The sequence below is a fragment of the Magnolia sinica genome, chromosome 2 (genome assembly GCF_029962835.1).
Source record: "Magnolia sinica isolate HGM2019 chromosome 2, MsV1, whole genome shotgun sequence".
Taxonomy (NCBI): domain Eukaryota; kingdom Viridiplantae; phylum Streptophyta; class Magnoliopsida; order Magnoliales; family Magnoliaceae; genus Magnolia; species Magnolia sinica.
In genome coordinates this window covers 8728431-8741396 of record NC_080574.1, presented here as the reverse complement: position 1 = coordinate 8741396, position 12966 = coordinate 8728431, and the positions used below count along the sequence as shown (strand labels likewise).

At 41.9% G+C, this 12966-nt stretch overlaps 1 protein-coding gene across 1 annotated transcript; it reads left to right on the top strand.

Annotated features, from left to right (window-relative positions):
• The first annotated feature begins 208 nt into the window (after positions 1–208).
• On the top strand, positions 209–2761 carry LOC131233925 (7-deoxyloganetin glucosyltransferase-like). Its single transcript, XM_058230794.1, has 2 exons — positions 209–758; positions 1698–2761. The coding sequence occupies exons 1-2, from the start codon at positions 248–250 to the stop codon at positions 2642–2644; spliced, it is 1458 nt and encodes a 485-aa protein (XP_058086777.1). The 5' UTR covers positions 209–247; the 3' UTR covers positions 2645–2761.
• The last annotated feature ends 10205 nt before the right edge of the window (positions 2762–12966 follow it).

Here is a 12966-nt window from a genome sequence, read left to right as displayed (position 1 = left end):
TCGTTATGGAATTCTTCTTAGATTCTAGTCACATACATTTATATTGGACGGAAATAAATTGCTTGGGCTCAAAGTTGATCGGTTTGAATCAAGCTGATATATCGATTCTGGCACACACGTACACACCGGACGTGACATGTACCAAACCTAGTGCCAACAAATTTACTCGAACTCAAGTTGCAACCCTACTCACTATAAATATGGACGGTCCCAGCCACATTGTTTCATCGCAAGTGATAAGAAAGAAATGGCTTCCAAGTGCATGCAAAAGCCACACGCAATCTTCCTCCCATGTCCTGCCCAAGGCCATATCATGCCCATGATGCACCTTGCCAAGATACTCCACTCAAGAGGCTTCCACATCACCTTCGTCCACACCGAGTTCAACCATCTACATCTCATCCGGACCGGTGCCATCGATCCGACAGTTGAGATTGAAGGGTTCTGTTTTGAGGCCATACCTGATGGCCTACCGCAGCCTGCGGATGCAAATGCATTGCCAGACAGTACGGAATCCACCATGTCAATATTCAAACACGGTTTGGCTACTCTAAGGGAACTTATACGGAGAATCAATGGGGACTCTCAGGGTGGCCCACCAGTGAGTTGCATGATCAGAGATGCATTCATGAGTGTTGCTCAGCCAATCGGAGACGAGTTTGGGATCCCTGATGTAGCATTTTGGCCCATGTGTGGTGGCAGTTTCATGGGATTCTTCCATATTGATGAGCTCATACAACGAGGGTACCTCTTCAAAGGTAACGTCTTCATCCCTATCTCTTCAGGACTTGTTTGGGAGCTTTAAAAATAAAAGAAGAGTCTTATTCTTTCGAAAGTTGTTTTCCAAAAAGAAAGCATTTGGAGAGGTTAGAAGAAAAAAAGATAACTTTGGATAAAAAAAAATTAAAACTTCTTCCTAGAGAGTGATCTCCCGTCAAGAAAAAATTTTCTGGGAAAGTATTTTCCAAGCTCCCAAACAGGCTCGTATTGTAGTTTCCTCCACATACACGGGGTTTTTGAGTTTTTCATTTTGTACCAATGAAGACATGTCCAAGTGATTCAGACCATTAGTTTGAATTGCCCTACTGGATAACTATGCCCCATGTTCTCAAGACTGGAAGATCATGTAACCATATGTTTGCAATTAGAAGTTCCGGGCCATAAATTGAAATGATTGGATTGTCATTTTCAGGATAACACAGTCCATCCATGTGGATCCAAACTACCAATGATCTGGATTAATGTAACAAGGACCCAAGTCGTAAAAATTGAAAACAAAGCCTAAGCCACGGATCTAAACACTTAATCAAGATGTGAGTGGTCTGTTCTTGCACCAAGCTCATGTTGGCTCGGTTGACTTTGAAGCCGTTTGTGGGTTAGTCGGGTCCTAGAGCAGGCTGATCCTGTCTAGGTCATTCCTTCAAATATTCCTTCTCTGATGATCCTAGCCATTTGCGAGGGGCAATATCGGATGGTTGGGAATGCCTGATGGAGGAATTTGTGGTATTCGCCAACCACTGAGTCCTAATGCAACCATGTTCATGTATATATAAATTATTGTTTTTTAATACTTTAGCAGTGTATGCATTCTGTTTTGGCCATTTTACTATTTCATAACCATTACCATTACATTTTCTTAACCTTAATCTGCTGTTTTATAATCTTAATGCCACTTTTTTTTTTCTAATTACCCATAGATGCCAACTGTTTAACCAACGGATATCTCGACACTTGCATCGACTGGATTCCAGCAATGCCGGGCATCCGTCTTAAGGATCTTCCAACTTTCATCAGAACAGTGGACCCCAATGATATCATGCTCGACTTCTCCATAAAAGTGGCTCAGACTTTATTGAAGGCTTCAGCAATCATTCTCAATACATTTGATGAATTGGATCATGAGATAATTGAAGCTGCCAATCATAAATTTAGGCTACAGAGAACTTACACTTTAGGTCCTTTATTCGCACTCTGTAATCAGATTCCAAATGACAATTTGAACTCCGTTAAGTCGAATTTTTGGAAAGAAGAGATGGAATGCATAGAGTGGTTAGACAAGATAGCTGATGATACAGTTGTTTATGTGAATTTTGGTAGCCTTGCGGTTCTGACACCAGAGCAGATGAAAGAGTTCGCATGGGGGCTGGCGAATAGCAACCATCCATTCATGTGGTTCATCCGGCCAGATCTTGTATCTGGGGGATCAGCTATTTTGGAGCGAGAGTTCCTGGAGGAAACGAAAGGAAGGGGTTTGATAGCGGGTTGGTGTGCACAGAAACAAGTGCTGGATCATCCTTCAGTGGGCGGGTTTCTAACACACAATGGATGGAATTCGACCTTGGAGAGCATTCATAGCGGTGTTCCAATGCTGTGTTGGCCTTTCTTTGGGGATCAACAGATGAATTGCCGCTTCGCATGCACCGTTTGGGGGAATGGAATGGAGATTGATAGTGATGTGAAGATATCAGAGAGAGAGAGAGTGGAGGGTGCCATTAAGGAATTGATGGAAGGAGAGAAAGGGAAGGAGATGAGAAAGAATGCAATGAAATGGAAGGAGAAAGCTAGAAAAGCTGTTGAAGTTGGAGGGCCTTCTCACATTAGCTTTGATAGATTGGTGAATGATTTGTTGGTTATGAAACGTTAGCTATTTGCTTTTTTCTTTTTAATGGAATGTTTAATGTGTGTGGCCCACCTTTTAGAACCACGATCTACATCGAATAAAGCCACGCGCTAAGAAAAATCACTTGGGCCTGTGTTTCTCTGTGCTTTTTATAAGAGATTTGCTGCTAGTAGCTGGTGTTCAAGGAGGCTGCCTCTCTATCTGATGTATATGTTGTTGTGCATAGCCACCACAAACCACAAATGTTAGGTGCGGAAGCAACCTTAGAATGAATCAAACAAGTTATACAGAAATGAAAGCAACCTTAGGATGAATCAAACAAATAATAGACAAATGGCAATTTCAAACAATCACAGAGAACACAAAAATTTTATATGAAAAAAATCCTTTCGGAAAAAACCATGGCACCAAGTGATGACAATTGAATCCATTATGAATAGAATTTTACAAGAGATAGACAGCTTACAGTTTCGACTCCGATCAATGATCACCCCATGTTCAATGGAATCCAACATGCTGAAAAAGTGTTCAGAGAGTAAATTGATTTTTCTGAATTATCTCAATCGATTGAGCCCTAATGTTCGATCAATTAAACATGTCTAAAATTATCTAAGAGACCATACTGAAAAATTCAGGATTCTCTCCATCCAATCAAAGCTGCCATCGATTGATTGAAATTCCTGTATTTGCACCAGATTGAAGGTGCCCTAATCAACAAATGTGTGCCCCACCTTATGAACAGGCAAGTCCAACTATTGTGCATGCGGATGTTAATGGTAGAGCTGATCTGGTGAATGGCCCTGATTTTGCACACGTGTACCACATTGTGCATCTGCACTTAGCAATTCCTGCCCCTAAAGGGTTTGTAACACACTGCCCGTTCGCGTCCGAGTTGAATTTCAGGCCCGTTCTGAACAATAACATACTGGGCATGTGACTGAATTTCAGGCTTCGATGATGAACCTGATAATGTTTCAGGCCAAAAGTAGACTGGGCTTATATGGGCCTACAACAAATACAACCATGGCCTTACATCCTATCATCCTACCGTGTCTGGTCCGTGCTACTACGCTAGACACGGACCTACCTACCCATGGCTATCCATAATGCCCAGATTATTAAAGGCCAAAAATCCTCCACAGCACCGGTTTTACTGTCACACCAACACAACAACACCCTATCTCGATGGGAGCCACCATGTTGTGTGGCTGTCATCCAATCCATCCGTCAGGTGCATCACTCTATATTAGGTCATGGAACCAAAAAATTTCACTGATCCACTACTCAGGTGCGCCACACCACTGGGAAAAATGGAGGATGTAACGCCAACCTCTTAAGTTTTGATGACCTACCCTAAATAGAACTTCCCACCTATGATGGTTCCCACATTGAATAGGTTTTTAGGGCGACCATCAAACGGAAGGTTAAATCTTAAAGCAAAGACACAAATTGGATGGCTAAGATTGAGTGGTCAAAAGTGATTATTTCTCAAAAGCCAAACATTAGGGGCGGTAGGCCGTTGGCCCGTGCTTAGGTCTCATAACCTCCGATAGGTTATCATAGGGTTATCATAAGCCTCTCTCTCCCCAAATTTTACATTTTTGGCGGAAGCGGATTGGCTGGTGTACCACACACCACCAACGTGTTGAAGTCACCAAATTCTGTGGGTCCCATCATGAGATATGAGTTATATCCAAACCGTCCGTCCACTTAGTGAGCTCGTCATAAGGCTTTAGCCGAAAAATAAAACAGATCTAAAAATCAAGTTGACCACACTGTAAAAAGAAGGGGGATTGAACGCCTGCCATTGAAACCCTTCTGGGGATCACAGAAATTTTGGATCAATATGATATTTGGTTTTTCTTTCTTAATCCAGATCTGTGTGACCTTATGAACAGATTGGATGGAAAGTAAACATTACGTCAGCCCTACAAATGTTTTAATGGTGAGAATTATTTTCCCACTGCTATTTGTGGTGTGGTCCACTTGAGCCTTGGAAATCACTCATTTTTTAAATCAAAATCTATAGTTATCTCTCCAAATAGATTAATAGTGTAGATATGATAAATACATCATTGTAGGGCCCAAGTAGCTTTGATCTCCTTTGAACCGTTTGTACAACTCGGAACTCGAGGAGTGTCAGAGCTCGTCTTCGCACTACACGTATCCACACCAGCTAGGTTTGTGGTGTGTGGTACACTAGCCAATCGGCTTCCATTTTAGGCCCATAGAGTAGGACTGAAAGTTGGGCAGGTTCAACCTGACCGACCGTGACCGACCGACCCGACATCGGGTTGGGCTCGGGCAAGCTGTATTAGGTTTGGTCTCAAGATTGGGTTATATAAACATCAACCTGATAATGGTTGGGTCGGGCATGGGTTGAGGCCTCGGGTTGTCGGACCCAACCCGAACCGATTGATATGTATGTTATAAATTATAATTGAGTGCAAATCGTTTGTGTTGAAGGCATAGAAAATTTTAGTGCCATCAAGTCTCATTGGTCTACACCATTTCCGATGACTAGCTAAAAAAATATGCCAAATTTCTCTCTCTTGAATAGATTGTGTGCTACACAACACGACTTTTAAAGTAGTCCTATATTTTAGCTTGTTCGTTTTGAAAAATGAAGTCCATTACGATAAATAACTACATATATAATTAATAAAATCATAGGTACAAAAAATAAGACGTGCATTGAAATATAATAGACTAATGTAATAATAAAAATATTAGCATGTATCCACCCGACCAACCCGACTAACTCAGCCGGGCCCGCTTGGGTTGAGCTGGGGTTGAGAATTCCCAACCCGAGGATGGGTTGGGTTGGGTTAGGGTTAAGGAATAGGAACCTTGGGTTGCGCTAGGGCTGAGCACCAACCTGACCCAACCCGTCGGACTTTTAGCCCTACCATAGAGTTTGCAAAAGTGTGGTGAGTTACTAGGGGAGAGAGAGAGAGAGAGAGAGAGAGAGAGAGAGGCATTGGAGGTGAAAGAGAGATACAGAGGGTGCAGAGGGATCAAGAATTGGGTATTTCTCTCATCGTATAGAACAGAATACAACATTGCCCCATTGCAAACCCCGACGAGCTGGGCCAAGCTAACAGGCTTTCAGACATGTAGTCCAAACTTAGCCTAATTTAAAAATGGGCTGTAATTTTAAGCTCAACCCCACTAGAACCCATGTTCGGCCCAAGCTGGACTGGCCTATTGCCTCCCTTACCTTTTAGGGTCGTGGTCAACTTAATAATACACTTGATGACTGACCTTTAAAGTAGACTGGGCTTATCTGGGCCTACAACAAATCCAACCATGGCCTTACATCCTATCATCCTACCGCGTCTGGTCCATGCTACTACACAAGACACAGACCTACCTACCCATGGCTATCCATAATGCCCAGATTATTAAGGACTAAAAATCCTCTATAGCACTGGTCTTACTATCACACCAATCTAACAACACCCTATCCTTCAATTGCATTGAATATCACTTCAATTGTGGTAAAGGTGTCTCTCATTTACAATCGAATTTCCTCAAAAATCATCCAAAGTCTTTGTTTTCCTTGGGTCAAACTGAACCCTCTTTCAGCCGCACCAAAATGTTGAACAAAATTAAGTTCAATTGCAGCCAAGTTTTTTGCTAGACTGTTTTTGGCACATTCAGTTAGACCGAATCAACCTTAGGTGGAGTTGAATGTTGTTAGAAAGTCTTCACCGCCTACGACCGGTCGTAGGGATTGCTCGACCAGTCGTAAGGGTCGTCTCGACCGGTCGTAGCCCGCTCGACTCAAAGTCCAGGGAGCTCTCTTCTTTGGTGTCCAGGATTCACGATCGGACGTAGAGATTACTCGACCAGTCGTAGGGGTCCTACGACCAGTCGTAGCCTCGGCTTGACTAGTCGTAGTTATGCAGATTCATTTTTGAATCTGATGCGGACTGCGGAAATTTAAGTCAGTCTTTCGCAAGGTGCGAAAGGAAGTTGCCTAAACTATAAATAGGGGTCCCTAGGGTTTTTTCTAGGGTGATGGGAAATTATTCTAAAGCTTTCTAAAGGGGTTCTAGGGTTATCAACGGGTGTAGCAAGGGTAAGATTCAAGGTTGTTTGAATCGGGTAAGTCCTCTCTCTTGTAACTTTCTTTTCATAGTGGATTTCTGTCGCTTTGTGCCGTGGTTTTTTTCCCGCAAGGGTTTTCCATGTTAAAACTTTGTGTTCTTCTGTGATTGCTTGTTACTATTGAATTGCTATCCTAGATCTAGATCTGTGTGATTCCGCAGAGCAAATCCCCAACAAGTGGTATCAAAGCAATCGTTGGGGCACAGATCTGAATCTGCAGGATTAGTAATAATGGGAAACGGCAAGTTCGATATTGAAAAGTACTCGGGCAAAAATAATTTTGAGTTATGGAAGGTTAAGATGATTAGCCTGTTAACCAAGCAAGGCTAAATTAAGGCTCTTGAGAAGCGAAAATCTACCATGAAAGATGATGAATGGGAAAACCTTGATAGTAATGCTTTAGCCTCTAACCGTTTATGTCTCACGAATGAGGTTCTCTATAATATTTTGAGGGAGAAGACTGCGGCTGGTTTATGGGCGAAGTTAGAGAACATCTATATAAAGAAGTCCTTTGAAAATTGCCTACACTTGAAGCTACAGTGTTATTCCTTCAAGATGGCAGAGGGTGGAGATTTAGATGCCGATATCAGCAACTTTAATAAATTGATATGCAAATTGCTGGATATGGAGGAAGTGGTCAAAGACGAGGAACAGGCATGTATATTGTTGAATTCTCTTCCTACATCATATGAGTCTTTTAGGGACACGATGTGCATAGCAAATAAAACCCTAAGTGTTGACACCGTTATCTCAGCCCTTCAAGGGAAGGCTATGAGAAAGTTAAACGGTGACATGGGGGCATCTTCCGATGCACTGATTACGAGGGGCAGAGATTCTAAGCGAGGTACAAGGTCCTCAAGACCTAGATCCAAATCCAAGGGCAAGGGTAAAGGAAAATTAAAGTATTGGAATTGTGGGTTGTTTGGACACATGAAGAAGGATTGTAGAAATCCTAAAATGAAGAAAGAAAATTCAGCGACTTCTTCCAAGGAGACCAATGTGGTCACATCTGATGAAAAATCAAGTGGTGATGATGTTCTGTCTGTTTTCATGATTGGTCACTTACACGACAATCATAAAGATGAGTGGATACTTAACACAGGAGCATCTTATCACATGACTCATCATCGGAGTTGGTTCGCCAGTTACAAGAAATACGATGGTGGACAGGTTTTTATGGGCAATGACAATGCCCGTAATGTTGTGGCTATTGGCACAGTGAGTATCAAGATGTTTGATGGGATGGAGCGTACCTTGACTGACGTCGGGCACGTTCCTGATATGAAGAAAAGTCTGATTTCTCTCGGTGCACTTGAGGCTATAGGGTACAAGTTCACTGGTATTGATGGTGTCCTTAAAGTTTCAAAAGGGGCACTCGTGGTTATGAGAGCGCAAAGGCATGGAAACCTTTACAGGTTGATTGGGAGGACTTCGGCAGGCGGAGCGGCAACAGCTATTACAGATTCCACATCTCTACGTATGTGGCATGCTCGTCTGGGCCACATGAGCGAGCGGGGCATGAAAGTACTTTCTGATCGGTGTTTGATTCCAGTTTTTAAAAATTCTGATTTAGATATATGCGAGCATTGTATATATGGTAAATAATCTAAACTTTCTTTTAAATCTAGAAAACATGTTTATAAGGGAGTGCTTGATTATGTGCCCTCTACGTATGAGGGTCATCGCTAGAAGTTTTCATTAGGGGGTTGTCATGGTTTATTTCATTCATTGACGACTACTCTAGGAAAGTTTGGGTTTACTTCATGAAATGTAAATTCAAAGTTTTCACCATATTCAAGCAATGGAAGGCAATGGTGGAAAAACAATCAGGGTAAAAAAATAAAAGTTTTAAGGACTGACAATGGTGAAAAATTTACTTCCACTGAGTTTAATGATTATTGTAAGGATGAAGGGATCATCAGGCACAATACAGTGCGTTACACGCCTGAGCAAAACGGTGTGGCTGAGCAAATGAATCAAACTCTCCTGGAGAGGGCTAGATGCATGTTAAGTAAGGCTGCGTTGGGCAAAGACCTATGGACTGAGGCCGTTAACACGACTTGCTATTTGGTGAACCAGTCTCCTTCAACGGTAATTAAATGTAAAATCCCAGAGGAAGTATGGAGTGGTCAGAAAATCGACTACTCAGGTCTACGCATATTTAGTTGTGAGGTTTACTCTCATGTACCGTTAGTTGAGAGAGATAAGTTATACCATAGAGCCAAAAAGTATATCTTTATTGGCTATGGCATTGATGTGAAAGGTTACAGGTTATTCGACAAGGTCACAAGCAAGGTCATCACTAACCGTGATATCAGATTCGATGAAAGCTCCCTATTCCGCAAGAATGATCAACAGGAGCAAGAGGAACCGAAAATGGTGATCGTAGACGTCTAGATTGATACAAATGATACACGGGCAGAGACAGATGCGAAGATAGAGATACAGGATCAGGTGGAGCAGCCACCTATGAGAAGGAACCCACCGCGTGATCACAGGTTATCGGCAAGATACAGGGACGACTCTAATATTACATATACCCTCATTACAAATGAGGGGGACCCGTCTACTATTCAGGAGGCTCTTGATGAGCCTGATACAGAAAAGTGGAAGGCGGCGATGGATAATGAGATGAACTCGTTGCACAAAAATCACACATGGGAGCTGGTGAAGCCTCTTATGGGCCGAAAAGTGATCGGATATAAGTGGTTATTCAAAAGAAAACAGGATAGATACAAAGTAAGGTTGCTAGCGAAGGGTTATGCTCAGAGAGAAGGAATCGACTTCACAGATATATTTGTGCCGGTAGTTAAGCAGGTATCTATCAGATTCGTGTTAGCGTTGGTTGCCTAATACAATCTCGAGATAGAACAGATGGATGTGAAGACTGCATTCCTGCATGAGAAATTGGAAGAGCAGATCTACATGAAGCAACCAGAGGGCTACGAAGTTAAAGGGGTAGAGAAAAAGGTTTGCAGGTTAATGAGGTCGTTGTACGGCCTGAAACAGTCGCCTAGGCAGTGGTATAAAAAATTTGATTCTTTCATGGTGAGTCAGAAATTTACTCGGAGTGAATACGATCACTGTGTCTATTACAAGACACTGAGTGATGGAAAATTCATCATCCTAGTACTGTATGTTGATGATATGTTGATCGTCTGTCATGATATGTCTGAAATCAACGTACTGAAGACTCAGGTATCAGGGACATTCGAGATAAAAGATCTGGGGGCTGCGAAGAGAGTTCTCGGCATAGATATTCATAGAAACAGGAAGAAGAGTAGGCTTTGGTTATCATAGGCAGAATACCTTGAAAAGGTATTGATCAAATATGGGATGGATCAGGCAAAGTCAGTAAGCGTTCCCCACGCGGCTCACTTCAAGCTTTCCTCAGAACAATGTCTTAAATCCAATGAGAAAAAGCAGGTTATGTCTCATGTGCCTTATTCGAATGCGGTTGGCAGTTTAATGTATGACATGGTCTGTACGAGACCGGATATTTCACAAGCAGTCGGTGTTGTGAGCAGATACATGTCAAACCCCAACAAGCAACTTGGGAAGCGGTTAAATGGCTACTTCGATATATTCAAGGTACGAAAGACTACGTCTTAACTTTTGAGAAAACAGGGACAAAGTTGGTAGGGTATGTGGATTCTTACTACGCAGGCAGTATAGATTCTAGGAAGTCTACTTTAGAATACTCATTTGTATTATCGGGTGGAGCAATTAGTTGGATGTCGAAACTTCAGTCTGTGGTGGCTCTTTCCACGACCGAAGTAGAATATATGACAGTGACGGAAGCTTTTAAAGAAGGTATTTGGCTTAGAGGCATGATAAATCAGTTGGGACTTCAGCAGGAGGCCGTGCTAGTTAACTGTGATAGCGAGAGCGCTATCAATTTGGCTAAAAATTCTGTTTATCACTCACGTACTAAACACATTGATGTTCGTCACCACTTTATTCGACATGTGCTTAAGAAAGGAGGCATCACATTGGAAAAGATATACACCAGCGTGAATCCAGCAGACATGTTCACCAAGGTCGTTCCTACAGAGAAGTTCAAGTTCTGTACAACTTCTCTGGGCGTGGTGATGGCGTAAAAGAAGGACGGAGTGTGCATGAGAAGCGTTGATTGAAGTTATGATGCGATGAAGAGATAAGAAGAGAGGTAAAGGTGCTACACGGTTGAAGGTTAAAGACTTGGTGGAGATTGTTGTCAGAAAGTCTTCACCGCCTACGACCGGTCGTAGGGATTGCTCGACCGATCATAGGGGTCGTCTCGACCGGTCGTAGCCCGCTTGACTCAAAGTCCAGGGAGCTCTCTTCTTTGAAGTCCAGGATTCACGACCGGACGTAGGGATTGCTCGACCGGTCGTAGGGGTCCTACGACCAGTCGTAGCCTCGGCTCGACTAGTCGTAGTTACGCAGATTCGTTTCCGAATCTGATGCGAACTGCGGAAATTTGAGTCGGTCTTTCGTAAGGTGTGAAAGGAAGTTGCCTAAACTATAAATAGGAGTCCCTAGGATTTTTTCTAAGGTGATGGAAAATTATTCTAAAGCTTTCTAAAGGGGTTCTAAGGTTATCAAAGGGTGTAACAAGGGTAAGATTTAAGGTTGTTTGAATCGGGTAAGTCCTCTCTCTTGTAACTTTCTTTTCATAGTGGATTTTTGTCACTTTGTGCCGTGGTTTTTTTCCCACAAGGGTTTTCCACGTTAAAACTTTTTGTTCTTCTTGATTGCTTGTTACTATTGAATTGTTATCCTAGATCTAGATCTGTGTGATTCCGCAGAGCAAAACCCCAACATTGAGCAAATCCCTAACATTGAACAATATATTATTTCTATTATTGGACTGTGTAATTTTTTTATTTTTTCTCTCTCCAATTGGCACTTGGTTTTTTTTTAATCTTTAACACTTAAATTCTTAAATATTAACTTCCTAATCTCTCATTCTTCACTTGGTCAATCTTCAAGTATTAAATCATCACTTTAATCATCATTTTCATCCTAACTCTCTAAATCACTTCTCATAGAGGGAAAAAAAAAAACGTAATTAGATCAATTTAACGCACCTATGCATATAAAACCAATGCACAATAAAAGAAAAGGTATGCAATATTTCATACTCAACACAACGCAGCATTTAGCGAGACGGTCGTCTAACGAAGGATGACGACCATCTTAATGGACGATGATGATCACCTTGCGTAAGATGATAGCCTAGCATGACAACATGTTGACTTAGCGTAGCGATGCAGCAAAGTAACAACATAACAACATAGTAGCATAGTAGTGTAGTCACGTAGAATTTAGCACAGCGACGTAGCAACATAGACATGAAGCAGCAACATAGAAGCATGCCTTGAAAACGTAGTCACGTAAAATTTGGCATAACAACGTAGCAATGCAACCTTGTAGCAATGTAACAGCATAGCCATGTCGAATTTGGAATAGTGGTGTAATAGCATTGTGGCGTGGCTGCCTAGCAAGCTTGTGAATAAGCATATTGTGTTGGGCTCGTGAATTATGCTCTGAGTTTTGAGAACCCCGTTCTTAGTTTTTATTTATAAATGATATGAGATGGTCCTATAATTGTTCCACCAATCCGTTAGTTATTGGATGGTCATATAACCGCTCTACCACTCTATTAGTTATTGGATGGTTATAGAACTACTCCACCACTCTCTTATTTATGGGTGATTATGGAGAAGTTAGGCCACGAAGTGGTGATGGCCCCTCATATCTCGTCACGTGTTCATGGAGGCCCTCATATCACACCACGTGTTTGTGGTAGTTATTGTCGGTTAGTTTCAGCCATGTAACATGAGGCCCATGACCACTGCCTATCAGCCATCAGTGCTGTTCATTATTGTCTTAAATCAACCATTATGGGTATTATCAGCCATTGTTGGCCAAAAATCATTTGTTTTGCCCAATAGTTTGCCATCAACTGTTTTAACGATAGATTTTGTCATTTTAATGACTATAAATATTTTAATTGAGATATTGCTAACATGTGGTGTCTTTTGAACCGTTTGATCTAATGAGGTCAAATTATGTGTCAACAATGCTAAACCCAATTAGATGGGCCACAACAATGGAAACATCTAAACTTGTGCAAGTTCATGCACAATGGCTTGCCTGAGTTTTTGGAGACTGATTTTTTTTTGTTTTCCCTACCTCTTTTTTGTAAGTGACACCTGATGAACAGACTTGATAAACCCAAGCCTAGG